This window comes from Spermophilus citellus, assembly GCF_964194105.1.
Source record: "Spermophilus citellus genome assembly, chromosome: 9".
In the NCBI taxonomy this organism is placed as follows: Eukaryota; Metazoa; Chordata; class Mammalia; order Rodentia; family Sciuridae; genus Spermophilus; species Spermophilus citellus.
The window spans coordinates 57262169-57286183 of NC_138191.1; the positions used below are offsets into that span (position 1 = coordinate 57262169).

Consider the following 24015-nt stretch of genomic DNA (forward strand, 5'->3'; position numbering starts at 1 on the left):
ATCCTGGGCTGCACTCTCACTTGCTCAACCACAAGCACCACGAAGTTCCCAGGGAAAAGATGGTGGCAAAAGCACAACAAATAGCCACACTTTCTGAAATTTCTCTTCCTGGAAGACAAACTTCAACATAAAAATAGTAACTTGCCAGCAGAAGACATCCAGACTGCAGATTCCCCCACCCAAAGTTCTCAATGCGTCAATTTTCCAGAAACAAGTAGAGGTTACAAGGCCTGGCAGGGTAAAGGAAATGCACCAGGGGACTGCAGTTCTAGCTCCGACTCTATGCCAAACTGCAACTTTGAGCAAAGTGGGCCATCTCACAGGCCCGAATGTTCCCGGATCCTGTAAAGGGCTGGGTTAGGTGCTGGCTAAAACCCTGAGAGGGGACTGAGATTAAGTCTTAGTCTTTGACCTCACACTATACCACAGAAATCAATAGGCGTTGAATTAATTTAGAAAAATTAGCAGTTTGGGGGGAAGGGATGGCAAAGCACAGAAAGGGGCACTTGTGCATTGAAACCTGCCCGCCAGAACCAAAATCAGCTGATATTTCAAAGCCTTGGCAGACCCTTTAGAGGTCCTTTTAAAGGGGCGTGTGAAGAACCCAGCAGCGCGGCCGCCCTTGGTGGAGAAGCGGGGCCTCGAATGCTAGTAGCCCACCAATGGCGCGGGCTGAATGGGGGTGCAGTCCTGTCACCGGAAGGGGGACACCTAGCGCATGCTGCGCTGCCACCCGCACCGCTCTCCGCTTGTGCGTCCCCCGCAGGCCAGGGGCCGATCACCCGCAGGCCGAAGTCCCGAACTCGATTCGCGCCCCCCGCCCCACCGGCTGCCCCCCACTGAGACTAGTAACCGTTAGGAAGCGCTTTGCCCCGCCGGGATTTCTGCTTAGTCGTTGTCTACCAGGAAACAGCTGCCTCAGTTTAGAGTCAACTCTCCTGTGGCGGCGGCAGAAGCCAGAGACTCAGCAGCCGGACCCCAGACTCAGCCTCAGTTTCAGCACCTCTCTCCAGGCCGCAGCTCCGCCGGCGTCTGGCCTCCTCCCGCCGGAGCGCACTTCGGGCTCCGGCCATGCGGGGTCGGAAGCCTCGCGCTCTCCCCTGTGGCCTCTGAAACCGCGTCCTGCGAGGCGGCCGCCTTCCCGCCTGGCCCCTCGGGTGGCCGCTTCCATGGGCACCGACAGCCGCGCGGCCGGGGCGCTCCTGGCGCGGGCCCGCACCCTGCACCTTGCTGACCGGGAACCTGCTGAGGAGCTGGGGCCGCCTGCGGAGGAAGTGTCCTTCCACGCACAGCGAGGAGGTGAGGGCCGGCGAGCAGCGTCCGCGCAGACCCAGGTTCTGGGGCAGGCCGCGGGCCAGGGCAGGTGAGGAGGGAGGGCGCGCCTGGGCGCCGGGGGTGGGGAGCTGCGGCCGAGGTTGACGCCACCTCTCGTGCCATCCTACTGTTGGGGCCGAGCATCCTAAACATTTAGCGAGTGCAGCTGCACACCCAGTGCCACCTCTGCCACTGCTCGAGGCGGATAGCAGAACTCTGAGAGGCACTGGATCCCTCTGCCTGGCAGGGGAGTCGGGGAGCGCCAGTACGTGGCGGGGTGCCACTCCGGATCTCTTCCTCCCTTCCCCAACTTTTCCTTTGGAAAGGATTATTCCAAAGATTAACCTTTGGTAAATGAAATACTATTCACAATACGCTTAACTTTGATCATGTTGATATCATTGCTGTGAAGCAAATCTGCCGCATTTTATTTTCCCCGAAGACTGATCACCAGTTAGTTGGAGGTGGCAGATGTTAATCTGGAAGTATGCACTTGCTACCCCTTTGTTGCTGACTGTTCCTGAGCCATTGACTGCACAGGTAATTGGTGGCACGGAATAATTTTTGTACTTGAAAAATCCCAGTGTATCGGTGACTTTATGATGTGTTGGTTAAATGTAAAAATAATAAAACAAAAACTTTAGGAGCCATGCGACTTTGGGAAAGAAGCTTCAAAGTTGGGTGCCACCTTCTTCTTCAGGTTGTTGTGAGAATTAAGAGATTATATATGAAAATGCTCCATATAACCATCAGAAAGAGAAATCTTGATTGAAAGAACCAATTGCCCAAACTGTCAGGTTATGACATTATCAGCTGTTCAGAGTCAGTTTTAGCTATGTTTATATGAGAGCTGTTGTCCACAGACCATAGGGGAAGTAGCAGTTGGTATGTGTGGGGAACCAGCACCCTTCAGGAGGCAGAGAACTCACTTTAATATGCACCTGAATCCCTACCCTATTCTGTGTTTGGGTTCCAGTTTTGTTTAAACCACTCACTTTGACTCTTTCTCTGAAAGATAAGTTATTTCTATATTTGGTACATAAAAGCCTTAATTTATTTCATCACTGATAGTGTAGCTGGAAGATCTGCATGTATTTTGATAATATTGGGTGAAATTTTCTCTCTCATTATTGTAGAGTAGTGGCTTTCAAAGTTTTTTACTCCAAATGGTAAGAAATGTATTTTACTCATGCATTCATAATTTTGTATTTATATCTGTGTATCAATATATCTGAAACAGAGATCTCACAAAAAGATGTTAACCCTTGTATACTGAGCCATCTTGATTTTTTTCTATCTGGTTTTTAATTTTTTTTTAACACAATGCTGGGGATGGAACTCAGGGTCTCACACATGCTATGCAAGGGCTCAACCATTGAACTACACTGGGACAGTGTGCGCTGATGCACGCAGTTTTCTGAAAAACATTGTTCAGAAGATTAATTCTGGTCTTAGTGTTTTATTTGGGGTACCTCGTCAGAGTAGGATAAAACTAAAGATCCTAAAACATTTGAGAAAAATGTGAAGAAATAGCAGCATATTGTAGGGAAACTATAACAATCTAATTAGAATAGGATAGGCATGTTTTATTTCTATGTAAAGAATTTTACATGGAGCACTCCAAATTTGTATGTACCCCTTGAAACAGCTCAACCTCATTGAAGAGATTAAAGAAAGTGAAAAAAATCATTCATTATTGAAAATATACATATTTGATAGTGTTTAATTCTTAAAAGGTCTTTTCTAGTTCTCATGCTTTTTTGATTCTATGATCTTTCCTCATAGTTTTGTGTTTCACTAGAGTTTTATGAAATCAAATATTTTACAAATTGTATTTATGACAGTGCTGAGGATCAAAACTAGGGCTAAATATTGTTTATAACTGGGTCATTGTAAGATAGTTTTGACCTTTCCGTTGTTGAGTATTTGATCAGTTGAGTTGTGGTATTTTTAAAATTCTTAAGCCATTCCAGATTTAATATAGACTACATTGTGGTGATAGTTATCTTTAGTGATACTGTGTATGTGATGATGAAGAAAGCAGGAAACAAAAAGGTATAAGGCTAATATTCAGTCAATATATATAGCATGTAACTTACAATAAAAATCAGTTTGTGATATAGTCAATGAATTTCTTATATAATTATAACTTTAGACTTTTCTATAATTTACCCTGAAATTTGCAGAAACCAAGATTAATTAAAGAGATGGTTTCAGAAAAGGGGTGTATACTCTGGAAATATACAAATCTTTCTGAGTTTAAGAATTCATTAGGAAAGCCTTGTATATGAAATCATCCAGAGAAAAATTTCTTAGAATTCTCCTGCAATTTGAGCCAAAGCAGTCCTGATCAAATAGTTAACTCCATCAGTCCTGTTTCCTCAACAGTTACTGATTTATCTGGAAAGATTATTAATTAATTTTTATCTACTGACCTCAAGTTGATTAGAAATACATTTTGCATAAAGATATAGATTTTGTAACTTGAATTCAAGTAAGTTATTATGGATAGCACATAAATTATTGTTGTGGGTTGTAAATCCTAACGTAAGTGGCTGTTAAATTAATAACCAGTTTTCCCTTGTGATTATTAATATTAAGAAATGATAAAGTGTTGTGTCAGTTTTCATCATAAGCAATTATTGTTTAGAAGTTTAGTCTCTGTTGTCCCTGTTCAGAAAGTGCTTTTGCAGTTCAGGGGCTTGCTCTCATTGCTCATTTCTTTTTTTGTTGTTGTTGATTGCCTAAAGAATGTAAAGTACTGTAACCTTTGTTATCTTTTAAGAGGGATTTCAAACTGCTGGTGTTGGCCAATTAGTGGTCACAATTCAGTTTAGTGAGTCATAGAACAGCATATTTTTTTTCTAATTAATAGAATAAAAGCCACTAGAGTACTGGCATGTACTGAGCATAAATATTGTTTTGTGAATCTTTTGTTCCTTCATATGGAGGTAGGTCTTCTTTCACTCCCTAAGTGAATATACGTCTTTGGACCATTGTCAAGTAAGTTTGAAATACTTTGACATAAGAGATATAAATGGAGTAAACTCCTTAATGAATTTACAACATGCTATTGTGGATAGCATATTGGATAAATAATATTTGTTTATCCAAGAAAACATTCAAGACAAGTTAGAGGTATATTGAGGTGTTAGGAAATGACTCATGGACTATCATTATGCACATTGACTTCTGTAAGGTACAGCTGTCCTGTGAGTCTCAGACTTAAGAGTTCATAGTAATTACTTGGGATGCCTGTTAAAGTAGAAATCCTGGGTGCTCTTGGAGAGAGTTCATTACATCTAGGATTGAGCTCGAAAGTTTGAGTCTTTATAATAAATGCCACAGGTGATTTTGATGTAGAAGTTCCTCTAGCCACACTTATTCTGTTGCTTGTCTTCAAGGAGTGTAGCATAATGGTTAATAAGAATTTTAGTTTCTATGGCTTAAATCCAAGTTCTTCTGTTTATAATTTTATTTTTTTACAAGTTTTTGTTAATTTTTTGTCTTAAAATATTTTTTAGTTGTATATAGATACAATCTTTGTTTATTTATTTTTATGTGGTGCTGAGGAGCAAACCCAGTGCCTCACGCATGCGAGGCAAGTGCTCTACCACTGAGCCTATAACCCCAGCCCTATAACCTTATTCTTGAAATCATTTTTTGTTTCTTTATGAATACTTCTAAGTTTTAGAAGTTTAAAGTTTCATTGGTACAAAAACAGTGTAAAAATAATTAGACTTGCTTTGGGTCAAGAATGAGAATTAAGAGTCGAATGAAAACAAGTCTGAATTTATCTGTTGAAGGCAACAAAAATCTTGTAGAATTATGCTGGCTCGGATCCCCCCTGGCCCCCGGGGCTTGGCGTCAGCCCTGGTTTTTTGTTGTGCACGTCAAAGAGGCCAGCTCACAAGGCCTTGAAGGAGCTCACAAGGCCTTGAAGGATTTGTGGTGTCTTTTTTCATATTATTCAGCCTATGATGGTCATGTGGGAACGTCCTGACCTGCTTGGGTCCGATAAGGCTCCTGGTTGAAGGCTCATTATGAGTCGACATGAACCACCTGTTTTCCCCTCCTCCTTCCTCCCGCCTACTAGTGACTTTCCATTCTGTCTGAAAGAAATATATAAGTATGAGCTGAGATAATAAAGACTGACTCTCCCTGGATGAAGAACCTTGGTGTCCTGTGAAATCTTTTAACCCTGACGTCTCCCGCCGGACTCGGTCCATTTCTGCCGGACGCGGCAGTTTGGAGGTTCCACCGACCGGAAAGAGGAGGTAAGCGGACAGGGGCTCCCTCCACGGAGAGGGGGGACTGGAAGCCTTCCATAAGCAGAAGGGGTCCTTCCATAAAGTAAAGAGACTGGAAGCCTTCCATTAGAAGAAGGGGTCCTTCCATAAGAAACAGAGACAGAGACCTTCCGTAAGAGAAGGGGGAAAAGTTGCAACTTAAATAAATAAGGAACCATGGGTAACTCAGCAGCAAAAGTTCGTCTGGCCAACGAACTCAGGGAGCTGCTGAACACACAAGGAACAGGAATAAAAACAAAAACTGTAACAGAATTCGTTGAAGTTATTGCCCAGGCATGTCCTTGGTTTCTGACAGGGGGATTTCTTAATAACAATGATTGGGATCAGGTCAGATGTGATTTACAAAGATTGTTGAGGGATCAAGGTCCGGAAAGTATTCCAATCGCCACTTTCTCTTTATGGAGACTGGTTAAAGATGCTTTGTTAATAGATAAAATAAAGATTAAGGAACAGCTTGCAGAATGTGAACAGGTCCTTGACCAGGTCCAGGAAGAGCAAATGGCAGAGTCCTTACCCCTTTCCCATTATTCTTTCACATCTCCTTCTTCATTCTTAGATCCACCCTAGCTGCTCTCAACCCTGCCTTCTCATCTTCCCCCTCCCTAATAGGCCCACAAAAAAGTCTTAACTGACCTTCTCCAGAATATTCACCATGGCTTATTTTAGGACTTTCTACAAAACAATCTCTACAAAAAGGTTCAATGTGGATAAATTTCCTATTTTCATATTACCCTGTTTTATTTGGCTACTGTCTGAAAAAATTAGCACTCCAGGCGCTGGACACTCCCTTACTAGTTTTTCACAAAAATATGTAAACAAGGCCTCTGGCCTTGAGCTGGGCTTCACAGTGCTGAGTACATTTCTAAGATAAGGGAGTTACTAGCTGGGCTCCATGGTAACAGCTGGCAGGAGGAGGAACTGGAAAGAGAGATAGAGGAACTAGAGGGTCGAATGAAGAAGTCAAGATTTAAAGCACCTACGGCCCCGATCCCTGTTGTGCTCCCTCCTTATAACCCCGATTGGGACGAGGACAACCCCAGAAGGTGGGGGGGGGGAGAGGTTCAGTGGCAGCCTAAGACGGCACAAACTTTTCCAGTAATTGAAAACCTGGATGCCGATGGACAGCCAGCCAGAGTGCATTTCCTTTAGCCTTTAAAGATATCAAACAACTTAAGGAGGCAATTATAAATTATGGGCCTCATGCTCCCTTTACATTAACCCTCTTTGAGTCTTTCTCAGCTAATCAGTTGGCTCCTAGTGATTGGCAACAACTCTGTAGGGCTGTCTTATCAGGAGGAGATTTTTTGTTATGGAAAAGTGAATATCATGAGAGATGCCGTGAGTTGGCCCAAATTAATCAGAATGCAGGTCATCCACAGAGGAATGCAGAAATGTTGACGGGGACTGGGCAATATGCCACCATTGACCAACAGATAAATTTTGACCCAGGCGTTTACGCTCAGATTGCCGCAGCTGCCGTGCATGCCTGGAAGGCCTTACCCGTCTCCAAAACAGAGGCTAAAATTTTAAAAATCTCTCAAGGACCTTCCGAGCCATATTCAGACTTTACAGCCCGCCTAATGCAGGCAGCGGGAAAAATATTCCCAAACCTGGAACAGGCCATGCCTTTGATTAAGCAATTGGCTTATGAAAATGCTAATACCTACTGCCAAAATGCCATAAACTCCTCACGGGCTAAAAGTGTTGATGAAATGATTAGAGCATGTAAAGATATAGATGGGCCCCATATCACTGGTCAAGTTCTGGCCGCGGCCCTTAAGACTGGTTTTCAAAAATCTAACAATCAAGGGGTTAACCTGAGGGAATGCTTTAAATGTGGCAAAAGGGGTCACCTACAAAGAGATTGCCCGGAATTTCAAAACAATCCTGGCGGAGATAAACCTGGACTTTGTCCCCGCTGCCGTAAAGGCAGACACTGGGGTAGTAAATGCCAGTCCAGATGGGACATTGATGGAAACCCCATATCGTCGGGAAACGGGAACAGGGGCCCGCCCCGGGCCCGGAAGCCAGAGTGTACGGGGCGGTACAGAGACAGAACAAGCTACTACCGCAGTAAGATCTTAGCCAGGCGGGGAAAAATGCAGACAAAATCAAACAAAATGTAATCGGCTAGGAAAACTTGGGGAACTTTTGCCTCCAAAATGAGCAGCGGACTCCATGTTGTTTGCATCACCATGGTAACCATGGGGTGCCTGGCCCGAAGAGCGGCTTCCTGGTCCCACCTTCCACACTTTTGGGGGCTTCCGATTGGTTCTTCCACAGTCACTCAGACAGGACTTCTAGTCCCACCTTCCAGCCACTAACCTGTACTGCTGTGTTTCAGATTTCTACTGGAGCTGCTCAGAGCCTGTATTTTTAAAAAAATGCCTACCTGTAAATGCTAACGAAAGATTTCTTTTTCAGACAAAATTTAATTCCACAGCTTTCTATGTTACAGTCCTAAATTTAAGCTAGTTCCAAGTTAAATAACCTGACTTTTCTCTGTAGTTGTGTTACTAAATAATGTTCTATTGATGAGAGATATCAAATATGCTTCTTTATATTTTACTTTTAATTTTGGAAGTTATGAGGATGCATTTGCTTGCCACAGGAACAAGCCGGCAAAGTTCCTGTGATGACCAAAAAATCCTTATTCTAATTGCTAACTATAAAAATAAAAATGTATACTCAAGGATCTTATTTCAGTACATCAAGTGACGTCACATAGAAGAGTGCACTCCTAGTTAAAAATAAATTAAAATGGATCCAGATATTTTAAGACCACGTGGTTACATAAAGTTAATACAATTATAAGTTAAGTTCTTATTCTTAAATATATATTTTTTAGATATTTAAATAACCTATATTTGTTAATCTATAAATTAATTAGCACATGCCTAATTGATTAGTTAATATATATTTGCCTAATTGTTTTCCTTCAACAGGAAACCCATAATTTATGTTTTATATCTACATTTATCAGATACTCTGCCTTTTCAGTTACAGATATTTGAGATAAATGTGTTTACTATAAATTTGCTTTTAAGTGAAAATACAATCAAGTAGTTTCTAATTCTCAAGGTTACTGTTTAAACTTATAAGATGATAAATTATTATAATTATTTCTACAAAATATCTAAGGGTTTTAACTATATTTTCATTGATATTTCTTATCAAAGTATAATAATTTGTTTATAGATTCTAAGGTTTTCAGAAATTGTTCCAAAGTATATTTTTTCTTAAAAGAAAAAGATGCTTCAACAAAGAAAAAGCACACATGGATCCTAAAAAGAAGAAAGAAATCATCTTTGGGTAAAACAAGGTCTTTATATTCATTCTCCTAAGTTTAAAAAAAAAAAAAAATGGGGGATTTTTATATTGGTATCTAAACAGATGATGTAAAGAGTTAGAACAATTAAAAAAGAGATTTATATATACTAAACCGACTATAATTAATTTAAGGGTATTTCAGGTTATTTTCCTAATTTAACTATACTAATGTGAGCAAAAATTTTGTCCATATTTTGACATGATAAACACCTATTAAAATGTAAGTTTATTTCTTTAAAGAAAGATCCTTATTGCCTAATAATTCTTACTGTTTAAGATAAAGATTAAGTTTGGTAAATAAATTCACATTGTTGATTAAACATTAAGTATATTGAACTACTAACTTAAACCCCTGTATGACCTTTTGAGAGGAGGCCCCTCACCCACCTCCCTGCGAAAACCTACTCCAGAAGCCTTGAAGGCACTTAGATTGACAGAGACAGCCTTACAAGAGATACAGGTAACGCAGGTGGACTACTCCCAGTCCTTGTTATTCATTGTTCTGTCGTCAAAACTCACCCCGACTGGAGTCTTTTGGCAAACAGGTCCCATCTATTGGGTCCATTTACCCGCTTCTAACTCTCGGGTAATAACTCCCTTTTATGAACTAGTGATAAATCTGATCTGGAAAGCCAAATATTTGGGTGATGCACTGTTTGGAAAAACCTTTGACATTCTCATTCAACCTTATACCCAGGATATGATCTTAAAATTGCAACAAGAAAATGATCTTTGGTGTCTCTTCCTTTGTAATTTCAAGGGTCAAATTGATAATCACTTTCCCCGACATAAACTCCTAGAAGGCCTTAAAAAACGTCCTATTATTTTTCCTAAAATTATTAAAGGGGAACCTATCCCGGGAGCTCAGACTGTTTATACAGACGGAGCAAAAGGGGGGTTTGCTGTTGTTTTTGATGGATCTCAAGTAATTCAACACCCTGTTCCTAAACTGTCTGCCCAAAGATCAGAAGTTGAAGCTCTAATTATGGCCCTTAAACTATACAATTCCATCCCACTTAATGTGTATACTGATAGTCTCTATGTTGCTAATTTAGCCTCAGTTATTGAAACAGCCCCTTATATTGGCAGGCAATCTACTATCATGGAACAATTACAAACAGTTCAGCTTCTTGTTTGGGCTAGACGAGATCCTTTATTTATTGGACATATTCGAGGACACTCAGAGCTCCCTGGGCCTCTGGCGGAGGGTAATGCTAAAGCAGATGCCGCCACTCATAATATGGGCCTAGTATACACTATAACCAAGTATGATGAGGCCTCACAACTCCATGCTAAATTCCATCTAAATGCACAATCTTTACGCTTCCGCACAGGATGCTCGCGTGATCAAGCTTTACAAATTGTTTCCCTATGCCCAGTATGTGCTCCATTTCTTCATTTTCCCAGTTTGGGTGTTAACCCTAGAGGCTTACACCCCAATGATATCTGGCAAACTGATGTTACCCACTTCCCTAGTTTTGGTAAGCTGTCTTTTGTACATGTTTCTATTGATACATACTTTGGCTATATCTTTGTTACATTACACACTGGGGAAAAGGCCAAAGATGTTATTGGACATCTCTTAAAAGCTTTCTCTTGCATGGGCAGTCCACGTTGTCTCAAAACAGACAATGGACCCGCATATATAAGCCAAACAGTTCAACGGTTCTGCACCCAATGGGAGATTGAACACAAAACAGGTATTCCTTATAACCCCCAGGGACAAGCAATTGTGGAACGAGCCCATCAACATTTAAAAATTTATCTACAAAAAATAAAGGAGGGGGAAATATATAGATGCTGCCAGGGACCTAAGGCCTATTATTGTGCCTCGTGGGGATGTGAAACCTTTAGTAATAGGTATTGTCTTAAGAATTCACCCAGGAATGACTATGCCCACTTCTGGCAAACAATAGAGGGAGAATCAAATATTACTATTCAGTTTACTTCCAATGGAAAACAACAACCAGATTGGACTCAAGCATATCTCTGGGGGCTGCGTATTTACACCCCCGGACAGTACAATCCTGGCCTGCTTTTTTGGCTCAAATTGACCATAGAACAGCCTACTGGAAGTCTAATAGGACCTAATCAGGTGCTCGGAGACCAAAAGGCCCCATCTGGACCCAAGCAGCCCATAGCCCCAACAGTAAAACCTTCCCCCAGCGGTCAAACAATAACTATGGGCTATCAAACCTTTGATTATACCCCTGAGCCCATACACCCTGGAACTGGAGATCGTCTTCTTAATTTGGTCCGAGGAGCTTTTTTCGCTCTCAATGCCACTAATCCTAACAGGACCCAAGATTGCTGGCTATGCTTGACCTCCAGGCCGCCCTATTATGAAGGGGTAGCAATACTGTCTAAATTATCCTCTAATACCACTGCAGATCCCAAATGTTATTCTCTGCCCAGCTATAAGTTAACTATCACGGAGGTCATGGGACAAGAGGTTTGCTTGGGAAAGGTGCTATCTCTGCAACATCACCCGACTAATAAATCAATCCCAATCTGATTATTTGTGGGGTCCCAAAGGGTCCTATTTTGCTTGCAATACTGGGTTAACTCCCTGTGTTTCCATGGCAGTCCTAAATACAACTACTGATTTCTGTGTGCTGATACAATTATGGCCAAGGATATCTTATCATGGATCAGACTATGTCCTGGGACACCTTGAGGGACATACTCGGCTCCCCAGAGAACCAATAACTATGACTATTGCCCTCCTATTGGGCATAGGCGGAATAGCAATTGGAATAGGAACCGGGACAGCCGCCTATGTCCAGGGAGGTCAATTACTAAATTTACAAATGGCTATGAATGAGGATTTAACAGCCATGGCCAAGTCAATTACTGCTTTGGAAAAGTCCCTCACCTCCCTCTCAGAAGTTGTGTTTCAAAATAGGAGGGGACTAGATTTATTGTTCCTAAGGGAAGGAGGATTATGTGTAGCTTTAAAGGAACAGTGTTGCTTTTATGCAGATCATACTGGGGTAGTCCGTGAAACTATGGAAAAGGTCAGGAAAGATTGGCTAAAAGACAAAAGGAGTTTGAAGCACAACAAGGATGGTTTGAACAATGGTTTAAAAATACCCCATGGATAACTCCTTTGATATCCACTGTAATGGGACCGCTTTTCGGTCTCCTTCTTATAGTTGCTATAGGCCCCTGCCTAGTTAAGAGAGTGACACAATTTATTAAAGATCAAATTAACATTCTGACTTCTAAGCCAATACAGGTTCATTATCAACGCCTACAAACTAAGGATGATCTTGCTGAAGTTTGTCTCCGACCAATTCGAAGATGATTTTTCTACAATGATCCCTGCTTTATGCCTTTCTCCTTTTGCCCCCTTTTTTCTTCCTTGTTCCTATTATTCCTCTCCTCTGACTCTATGCCTTGTTGAACCGGAACCAATTAAAGACCTAATAATGATTGGCTGAATAGATACCACTGAACGCCTTGACAACAACAAGCTGATCTTGTAGTACCCAGAGACGGGCAACTTTCACGCTTGCACTGCAACCTAAGACAGGGGAATGGGGCCTCCCCAAAGACGGGTAACCAGTGTAAGGGCAGTGAACGACCTAAGACAGGGGCTACTTGATTCCCTTTGACGTGCAATAAACAAAAGAGGGGGAACTGCTGGCTCGGATCCCCCCTGGCCCCCGGGGCTTGGCGTCAGCCCTGGTTTTTTGTTGTGCACGTCAAAGAGGCCAGCTCACAAGGCCTTGAAGGAGCTCACAAGGCCTTGAAGGATTTGTGGTGTCTTTTTTCATATTATTCAGCCTATGATGGTCATGTGGGAACGTCCTGACCTGCTTGGGTCCGATAAGGCTCCTGGTTGAAGGCTCATTATGAGTCGACATGAACCACCTGTTTTCCCCTCCTCCTTCCTCCCGCCTACTAGTGACTTTCCATTCTATCTGAAAGAAATATATAAGTATGAGCTGAGATAATAAAGACTGACTCTCCCTGGATGAAGAACCTTGGTGTCCTGTGAAATCTTTTAACCCTGACGTCTCCCGCCGGACTCGGTCCATTTCTGCCGGACGCGGCAGAATTAAACTTTAGGTTTGCGTGATAAATTCTATTGATGTCTTTTTTTTCCTAATTAATTTACCAAATTATGTATTCTTGTTGTAGATGTAGGGTGAGTGAATAGAGTTTGATTAACAGTTTTAAAATGTATTCCCTTTGCAGCTTTAAGATTGTATTAGGGGCTGGGATTGTGGCTCAGTGGTAAAGCGCTCGTCTAGCACGTGTGAGGCCCTGGGTTCGATCCTCAGCACCACATAAAAATAAATAAACAAAATAAAAAAAAAAGATTGTATTGAAAAGACCTTGAATGAGTAGAAATCCCAAATCAGCTCAGATTTGTCAGGATAAGTGGAAAATGACTGCAGAAATCCTGCAGACCAAAAGGGAAGTGAAGTAAGCAGGCAGTTAACTTCCTAAGTTTGGGAGAGAAGTCAAATAGCCAATGAGCCATCAAACCCCTTGTGGCTGAGTTGCTGAGATGGCAGTCTGATCCAGTTCTAAAGTGAACAATAAGGAACAATATTTCATTAAATGTCAATGTATGACTATTATCATAAATGTTAATATAAGAGTACCTGTCTGTAACCACCCTGAAATCCAGACTCCTTTGAAAGTGTGAAAGAGGACATGTGCTGGAAACACTTGTTCTCTTGTGCATACTGCAGATTTATAACTCTATAGCTACTATGCAGACTTTGAGTAATGTCTTTGATTTCTGCTTCTCTGAAATGACCATTTACCCTATGTATGCCTGACTTGTAACTGGATTCCTGGTATGTAGAAGGTAATGTAATGTGCTTGTGAATCATGGGAAAGGCCTCACTGTTTGCTTTGTTAAATCTTGTTATGTAAATTAATGTTTTTTACTGATATATACTAACATTTTTTATCATTATCCTTATAAATTATTCACTATAATGCATTAGAATGGCCATTGCTTTTTTTAGAACATTGCACTCAGGAAAAAAATTGTTAAAAAATGATGGTGAGGGGCTGGGGATGTGGCTCAAGCGGTAGCGCGCTCGCCTGGCATGCGTGCGGCCCGGGTTCGATCCTCAGCACCACATACCAACAAAGATGTTGTGTCCGCCGAGAACTAAAAAATAAATATTAAAAATTCTCTCTCTCTCTCTCTCTCTCCCTCTCTCACTCTCTCTTTAAAAAAAAAATGATGGTGATTACAAGACTAAGCATACAGTCTAGGTAGATATTTATCAATTGGATTGATCTTTTCAAGCAACTAGCTTTTTGGTTACATTGATAGATATTTATTAATTGAATTGATCTTTTCAAACAACTAGCTTTTTGGTTACATTGATTTATGTCTTTGTCGTTAGTTCTTTTTACTTTGGATGTAATTTTCTCTGTTTTCTAGGTTCTCCATGGTAGTGAGGATACCAGTAGACATTACAACATATTTAGCATCATCAACCCATTTGATGTTGGCAGGTTCTTGGTCTTGAAAATGGAGGTGGACTTTCCATTGATGACAAGCTTCCTGTTCTCAGCCTTGACTGTGTCATTGAACTTGCCATGAGTGGATTCATACTGGAACCAGGTAGGCATGCAATTGAGGTCAATGAAGGGGTCACTTCTGGCAACAACATCCATTTTTCCAGAGTTCAAAACAGACCTGGTAGAGAGGTGCCCATTATGGCCACATCCATTTATTTCCACCTTGACTGCCATATCACAGGGATGTAGCAGCACTGCATGAGACAAGAAAATGCAGCTGTCCAACAGGGATGAGTAGAGAGACTTTCTGGAAAGCTTGGAATTACTGGTTTAGGCCCTTCCTTTTAAAAATTGTTTGTTTGTTTGTTTGTTTGTTTTTGCCATACTAGAGATTGAACCAGGTCCTTGAGCATGCCACATGTGTTCTACCACTGACTCTTCCTTTTTAAAATGAAGCATCTAAAACTATATGTTTCTCTAACCATAGTTTTTATTGTAAAAATTTCCATATTTTGAAATGTGGTTTTTTTTGTTCAGTTTATAATATTTAAAAATTTCCCTTGTGGGAATTTGACCCATGGGTTATTTAAAGGATGTTTTATAATTTCCAAATATTTGTGGATTCCACAGACATCTTTCATTTATTGATTTTTAATTTAATTTTGTTTGGGTCAAAGAACATATACTGATTTCAGTCTTCTTAAATTTATGAATACTTGTTTTATGGTCCTCCATGTGGTCTCTTTTAGTGAACATTCCATATGCATTTGAAAAGAATGCCATTGTTTGGTAGTATTTTCTGTGAATGTCTGTCAGGTCAAATAGGGATAGTATTGTTAAATCTTCTGTATCCCTAATAATCTTTTGTCATTTTTGTGTTAATTACTGAGAGAATTGTTGCTATTTGAAGTAAAAATTTGGGATTTTTCTGTTTTCCCTTATATTTCTGTCAGATTTTGCCTTATATATATCCTAGACCTCTATTTTTAGGTGCATATCTTCTTAGTATCGATACGACTTTAGGGTGAAATGACTCATTTATTATTATGAAATGTTACTTTTCATGCTTGATAAAATTTACTATCTGATATAACAGAGCCCCTTTAGCTTTCTTATGGTTAGTGCTTGTGTGGCATATCTTTTTCTGTTTTTCTGTTGTTTTGCTTTCATGTGTCTTCATATTTCAAGTCTATTTTTTATATGCAGGAGGTAGTCAGTTATTATTATTTTACTCAATCTGAGAATATCTGCCTTTTATAGGGGAATTTAAAGTGTATTTAATTATTGACACGATTTGGTTTAAGGATGCCACTTTGCTGTTTCTCATTTGTCCCATCTACTATTGTCTTCTTTTTCTTGTGTTGCTAATCTTTGGATTAGGATTTTGAAATTCTATTTATGCTTACTTATTAATTGTACTGCTGGAAATTTTAACTTATGTTTTTAAATTATTATAATATATCTTTGAATAATACTGTGCTATTTCACATATAGGAAGCTTCCTGTGTATTTTCATTTTCTCCTTCTTTACACCATTTTCATGCATTTTACTTCTGTATATGTTTCTAATGCCACAGCACATCATTACTGTGCATGTTTTAAACCACATTTTAAAGAAATGTGCTTGTTTTGAAACTTGACTGGGGTGGTTTTCATTACAGCTGGGTTAGATGTACTACAGGGCATGTTTTTCTGAGATCTCTGCTTGGGTAGGTATTCAATGGGTTACTGTGTTCTGGCAAATGAGAACTCATAGGTCTCCCGGGTCTTCAAGGAACCTGGGAATTGTACAGATACAGCCCCCTTGAAATTCTTTGCCCATCATTTTGGAGTTTTGTCCTACACATGTGTATATCTGGATGTTCAGCATGAGAATTAAGGAATTCCATATGTGAATCTCTGGTTCCCTTCCTCCTTCCACATTCTTCTTCTCTGGTGTCTTGTTCTATGGTGTCTAACCACCCCACTTTCCTGGAACTATGATCTCTATCTCTTAGCAAGACTGCACACTCTGCCTGGCTTCCCCCTTTCTGTTTTTGGTCTGTAGTTAAGCAGAAGGTTGGGGAAATTGTAAGGCTTCCCTCATTTACTTATGATTCTCTCTCTCAGGAATTACAATCCTGTGCTGTGTGTATTTCAGTATTTGAAAACAACATTTATTTTGTGCAGGTTTCTATTGTTGACTACAGTGGAAGGGTAAGCCTGGTTTTATTAATTCTTGCACTTGATATATCTTTTAAGGATTTTTTTAAATCTAGAGATTTGTTCCACCTGTTTTCTTGCAGCTTAATTTGTTGAAGAAATGTGATGTTTGTCAAATAGAGTGGCCCACAGTCCACGTTTTGTTGGGTGTATCATGTGGCATAATTTCATGTTTCTCTGTCCTAAAGCTTACAAAGTAGTTAGATTTAAAATAGGTCTCTTAACCTTTTGACACTGTTAACCATTTGGGGCTGATAATTCTTTTTTAAGGATGGAGGCTCTCCTGTGCATGTAGGCTATTTAGTAGCATCCTTGGCCTCTTGTCAGTAGAAATCCCTTAGACAACCAAAACAAACAAACAAACAAACAACAAAAAATATCCAAACAACAAAAACTCCAGATCTCCAGACCTTGTCAAATGTTTTACTAGCAAACCCATGTTCTGTATGAAAAGTAGATTACCTAAACTACAAAATTAACAATATGGTTGATGTCACCACTTCAGATTAAAGATCATTCAGTCTAGAACCAGACACTTTGAAGAGAACATGTGAACAAGATTTTAGGAATATTTAATCTAAGGCTACACAGAATGGGTGACTCAAAAGCAAACTATAGAGGATGTGAATTTCCTTTTGAGAAGGAAAAATACTAGAGACAATAATAAAATACTAAAAAACACAAGTAATTTCTTTTAAATGATGGATTTTTCTGAGACTTGTTGAACAACTTAAGATGCTGGACTTATGCAATAGATACAAAATGGTTTTTCTTTTGGAGAGGCACTTTATAAATTTATTGTACACCAAGAATTTTGGACTTTCAGAAAAGTTATTATTTCAGTAATGCAATTTTCATGCTTAACATTTATTTGCCTGATATAAAATTAAACACAACACAAGTCAGAGGAGATGAATAAAATAATCCTTTTAATTTAAAAGTGAGCTGGAAGCAGTGCTGTACACCTATAAGCCCAATGAGTGGGAGGATCTTCACATCCATCTTTCCCATTGGGATCTTTTTTGGAAGTTTGGTGATGTTTCCTGGAATTTCATTGTGACTGGTACCTAGGTAAAGAAACTAACATCCCGTGTTCCATATTTACTTTTTCTTAACACACTTAACCTCGTCTAGGCAGTGGTTGTTTACTACTTTGGGTGGGGAAGGGGGCCTAAAGGTGCAGGGATACCCTTCTTCCCTTTCTTTCTGCCCCCTCTGTTGCATCGTTAGCATTGTTATCCTTCTCTGTCCTTCCCTTGTTACTGTCCCTTCTGTTTTCTTTCATCTTTTCCCAACTGTGATCCTAGGGTAAGTCATGTGCTTTGCAAAATTGGAATCCCCATTGATAAGCTGGGAAATTGCAGCTGCTATAAGGAGAACATGACCCAGTGAGTTTGTTGCCCTGGATGCCCCAGGACACTGTCAATGATAAAATCTCCTTTTCCAGAGGCAGTCCAGCTTCTGTGGAAACCGAGTGAACCAGGACTCTCCTTGTTTTGAGTCAGACAGGTGCCTGGTTTATCTCATTTTCACTACTATCACTCTCTTAGAGACCAAGGATGGGGTTCCACACTGAGTCGTTTGGATCTTTGACTTCCACTGAGTTCTTTGGATCTTCTGGGGGAAGGGAGGTGTGTTAGGTGTTTTGTGAACATTTCAAGACCATTTCAAAACAGCAGGCAGCTTTTTGTTCTATGTCTACCTTTTCCTCTCTGGATTAACTTCTCCTTATTGAGTTTGGGAGTAGGGGTCTCTCTTCATGAAAAAGAATTCAAAATTAGATGCAAGGTGAGTATTTAGGATAGGTAAATAAATCACAGCACATTATAGATGTATGTCTTAGAGATTTAGATCCTTTTTTTCCCAGTGATTTCTTTAGGCAGTTTGCCTACTTAGAAATGCTTCCTTACTGTTAAAAACTGTACAAGTGAGGAACTGTGACACTTAAGCCTCATTAGGTTTACAATACATATAGCTCTGGTCTCATAATTTTGATAAGACTTTTAAGAGTGAATTTAAAGAAAGCAAGATAGGCCCAGGTAGAAAAGTTTCAGTCCTCGAGTTGGCAGGATATCAAACTTTGGCTGAGATGAAGAAATCACTATTCAGTGAATGTATGGTCACTCCAGCTCCCTCCACCTCCCTAAAATAGAACAACCATCTCAGTTATCAGCACCTTCACCTCCCAGCTGTGAAAGCCCTTGACCTAGGAAAGTGGGCTTTTAAAAGTGTTCTTGGTCCCAGCGGGTTAGTACTACCATTGAAAAAAGATGATTCCCAAAGGGTATCCTGGAAAGATTTTGATTTCTGTACATGATAATTTATTCAGCATTCACTCTGAAAATTTAGCAGCATCTCACTTTATGGTAGAACCTTTTCATTTATTGAGTGGCAGTGTACAAGAACCAAAAACTAGAGCCCAAGGCATAATGTGGGTTACCTGATAGAAGTATGAGGAATCCCCAGTGGAAAAGTACAGGGATGATAATTTTCACTGGAGGAAATGAAAAGGCATTTTGGAAGAAGTGATGTTTTTATGTGAGCTTGAAGGTAAAGAGTAACTTTAATTAGCACAGAAGGTAAAGGGTCCTTCCTGTGCAGAATTGCTGGTTATCTCTAATGTATACCAGGAGTCACTGATCCAACTTAGATGATTCTGACTTGAAGTTCTGAAGGCTATTTTGTTTGCTGTGTATTTTTAATTTCCCATTCACTTCCAGCATGATAATAAACCACACACATAAGACACATTCATGTGTGTAATGAAATAAGGGGGTTAAGAAGGTTGGGAGCACATTCTGGTCTTTTTGTAGAAGGTGGCATGTGTTTTATTTATTTTCTTTACTATTATGGTGGTAAGTAAATGAGCGAGCCACCTTGTTCATAAAGCAGATATCTGGAAATAATGCCTCCCTAGATAAGAATTTTATTTTTCTTGAAGAATGCATCAGGGTGTGTTGCCGAGAAAGTTTTCAAATGTTATATCTTCCTTTTTATATTTTATTTTTTGTGATGCTGCAGATTGAACCAGGCTTCAGGCATGCTAGGCAAGCACTCTACCACTGAACTACACTCCCAGCCCCACAGTCTTCCTTTTAAAGGAAGTGGGTGGGAGCTAATTAACCTGTTTTTAGAAGTATTAGGGAAGGGTAATTTAAGTGTCAACTTCAGGGAGTACTGTTTCTCCTACTAACAGCCAACTTCTTATGATTACCCTCTCACTTGTCATATAATCTAATATCTCCATATTCTCATATCCTACCTCATAAACATCTCATCAAACCCCCCAGACCCCAATTCTACCATTAGAAACTGTAAACCATTACACAAACCTATTGACTACATGGTAGAAGATGACTGAACTCATCATTTCTGATTATAGCCACAAAACTGTAAATGTAAAAAATAGAAGCTAACATATGGCTGCACATTGGGTACATTGAGTACTGTAATATTGATCTTTCTCTTAAAAGTGAGGGATTGGTAACCTATAGGGACACTATAAGACAATAGGGCAGAAGCTGTAATACCTCAGATCTACAGTGCAAGAGAGGAAGACTCATAGACATTGTGAAAAAACAAGGGAGGAAAGTGCCCCAAACAAACCAAGATACTACAACAGTAGAATCCATAGATAGCACAGTAGATGAAATGTCAGAGAAGGAGTTCAGAATATACATAACTAAAATGACTTGGGAATTTAAGAACAACCTAAGTGAGCAGATACAGGCAAAAATTGATCACTCCAACAGTGAGATAAGAGAACACATTAAGGACAAAGCATCAACAATCTACCTTGTAAACATCAGTTTGCTTATTAAAGACCAATCAATGTGTGCTGTACTGCCTATAACAAGAAGGTTTAGATTCCAATGGTCTTAAATTGCACTGGACAAACTGATTGGAGCCAAAGACTTATTTTTCTTTTTTGGTACTCTTGTTTCTCCACCCTTACCAAAATTTTTATTTTTTGCTGCACTATTATTTATTTTTTAATTTTTCTCTTGCTCTTATTCATATTTTCCCCCATTATTCTTTTTGGTGTATTATAGTTGGACAAAATGATGGGATTTGTAGTAACATATTCATACATGCACACAATATAACAATACAGTTTGGCCAATATCATTCTCCAACTGTCCAATTATTTGGCTACAAAATGGTTTACATTGTAATCATCAAACATTTAGGGAGGAAATTAGTCATAAAATAACTAAAGCAGAATAATACCCTGTTTCTACCATTGTGTACACACTTTTGGCTCTGCCCACACGACCCAGCCAATTGGCCTCAAGAGCAGGAGAATTGTGGGAGGTGGTGAGGCTTGTGTTGGTGGGAGAGGCTTGTGGGAAGCCGGTGGTGGCAGTTGGGCTCTGAGGGTTTTTCCTGAGGAGCAGTTTTGTTTGGCATGTGTGGTTCTAAAAATAAAGTTTCTTTTGACAAGTGGCTCCTGAATCGTGCCCAGCCAGACTTTGACAATATGTAATATGAATTGTAATACATTTCATTGTCATATATAACAAATCAGAATAAATAATAAATAAATAATTTGGAATTAACAAAAGAATATTGAATAAAGGAACTTTAAAAGCTATTAAAATTTTTTCATGTACTTGTTGATTGATTGTATGTCCTCCACTGAGAAGTGTCTGTTCAGGTCTTTGGCCCATTTATTGATTGGGTTATTTGTTATCTTATTGTCTTATTTTTTGAGTTCTTTGTATACTCTGGATATTAGGGCTCTATTTGAAGTGGGAGGAGTAAAAATTTGTTCCCAGGATATAGGCTCCCTATTTACCTCTCTTATTTCTCTTGCTGAGAAAAAACTTTTTAGTTCGAATAAGTCCCATTTATTGATTCTTGTTTTTAACTCTTGTGCTATGGGTGTCCTATTAAGGAATTTGGAGCACGACCCCACAATATGTAGATTGGAGCCAACTTTTTATTCTATCAGACACAGAGTCTCTGTTTTGATATCAAGCTCCTTGATCCATTTTGAGTTAACTTTTGTGCATGGCGAGAGAAAGGGATTCAGATTCATTTTGTTGCATATGGATTTCCAGTTCTCCCAGGACCATTTGTTGAAGATGCTATCCTTTCTCCATTGCATGCTTTTGGCACCTTTGTCTAATATAAGGTAGTTGTAATTTTGTGGATTGGTCTCTGTGTCCTCTATTCTGTACCATTGGTCTACCTGCCTGTTTTGGTACCAGTACCATGCTGTTTTTGTTACTATTGCTCTGTAATATAGTTTAAAATCTGGTATCGCTATACCACCAGTTTCACTCTTCCTGTTTAGAATTGCTTTTGCTATTCTGGGTCTTTTATTTTTCCAGATGAATTTCATGATTGATTTTTCTATTTCTGCAAGGAATGTCATTGGGATTTTGATTGGCATTGCATTAAACCTATAGAGTACTTTTGGTAATATGGCCATTTTAATGATATTAGTTCTGCCTATCCATGAACAAGGTACATCTTTCCACCTTCTAAGGTCTTCTTCTATTTCTCTCTTTAGGGTTCTATAGTTTTCGTTGTATAGTTATTTCACCTCTTTTGTTAGGTTGATTCCCAAGTATTTTTTGTTTGAGGATATTGTGAATGGAGTGGTTGTTCTCATTACCATTTCAGAGGATTTGTCACTGATATCCAGGAATGCCTTTGATTTATGGGTGTTGATTTTATATCCTACCACTTTGCTGAATTCATTTACTAGCTCTAGAAGTTTCTTGGTAGAACCTTTTGGGTCTGCTAGGTATAGGATCATGTCATCCGCAAATAGTGATAATTTAAGTTCTTCTTTTCCTATATTTATGCCTTTAATTTCTTTCGTCTGTCTAATTGCTCTGGCCAATGTTTCGAGAACTATGTTGTGCTAAGAGCCATAGCCAAATAGTAATGATGCATGGCATTTTTGGTTGAAAGGTGATGCCAGCAAGCCATTGAGATGATATGATTATGTTAAGATCTGTATTCAAATGGATATTATACCCCTGCTGTCCACCTCGGCCTGCTACTTTGGAGCTCTAGCGGGACTCCCAAAGAGTTCCCATTGGTTCGGAAAGTGCAGTAGGAGGGAATTCCGGAGGAGGATTTCCTGTTGGGGTAGTGTGTCCGGGGAGAACGCCGCGTGTGTGGTTCAGCATATTTGCCGGGAGAGTGCGTGGCATTGGCGGGAGTTTCAAAAATAAAGTTTATTCCTGCTTGAGTGGCTCGTCATTTTGTGCCCAGCCAGACTGCCGCAATGTTGAATAGAAGTGGTGAGAGAGGGCATCCCTGTCTTGTTCCAGATTTTCGAGGGAATGCCTTCATTTTTTCTCCGTTCAGAATGATGCTAGCCTGAGGCTTAGCATAGATAGCTTTTACAATATTGAGATACGTTCCTGTTATCCCTAGTTTTTCTAGTGTTTTGAACATAAAGGGATGCTGTACTTTGTCGAATGCTTTCTCTGCATCTATTGAGATGATCATATGGTTCTTATCTTTAAGTCTATTGATGTGGTGAATAACATTTATTGATTTCCATATATTGAACCAGCCTTGCATCCCAGGGATGAATCCTACTTGATCATGATGCAAGATCTTTTTGATATGTTTCTGTTTCCGATTTGCCAGAATTTTATTAAGATTTTTTGCATCTATGTTCATTAGAGATATTGGTCTGTAGTTTTCTTTCTTTGAAGTATCTTTGTCTGGTTTAGAAATCAGGGTGATGTTGACCTCATAGAATGAATTTGGAAGTTCTCCCTCTTTTTCTGTTTCCTGAAATAGCTTGGTATTAGTTCTTCTTTAAAGGTTTTGTAAAACTCTGCTGTATACCCATCCAGTCCTGGGCTTTTCTTAGTTGGTAGTCTTTTGATGGCTTCTTCTATTTCCTCAATTGTTATTGGTCTGTTTAGGTTGTCTATATCCTCCTGACTCAATCTGGGCAGATCATATGACTTAAGAAATTTATCAATGCCTTCACTATCTTCTATTTTATTGGAGTATAAGGATTCAAAATAATTTCTAATTATCTTCTGTATTTCTGTAGTGTCTGTTGTGATATTGCCTTTTTCATCCCATATGCTAGTAATTTGAGTTCTCTCTCTTCTTCTCTTCGTTAGCATGGCTAAGGGTCTGTCAATCTTATTTATTTTTTCAAAGAACCAACTTTTAGTTTTGTCAATTTTTTCAATTGTTTCTTTTGTTTCAATTTCATTGATTTCTGCTCTGATTTTAATTATTTCTTGCCTTCTACTACTTTTGCTGTTGTTTTGCTCTTCTTTTTCTAGGGTTTTGAGATGAAGTGTGAGATCCTTTATTTGTTGGTTTTTTCTTTTTTTAAGGAATGAACTCCAAGCAATGAATTTTCCTCTTAGAA

At 39.6% G+C, this 24015-nt stretch overlaps 1 protein-coding gene across 1 annotated transcript in view; it reads left to right on the plus strand.

Annotated features, from left to right (window-relative positions):
* LOC308655502 (retinal-specific phospholipid-transporting ATPase ABCA4-like) overlaps window positions 1-348 on the plus strand; it is a gene marked incomplete at its 3' end in the record, with an annotated part of 145857 nt that extends 145509 nt beyond the window's left edge. Inside the window, 1 exon segment of the mRNA XM_081305596.1 lies at window positions 209-348. Coding sequence (XP_081161722.1) covers window positions 209-348 — 140 coding nt within the window.
* Window positions 349-24015: the final 23667 nt, after the last annotated feature.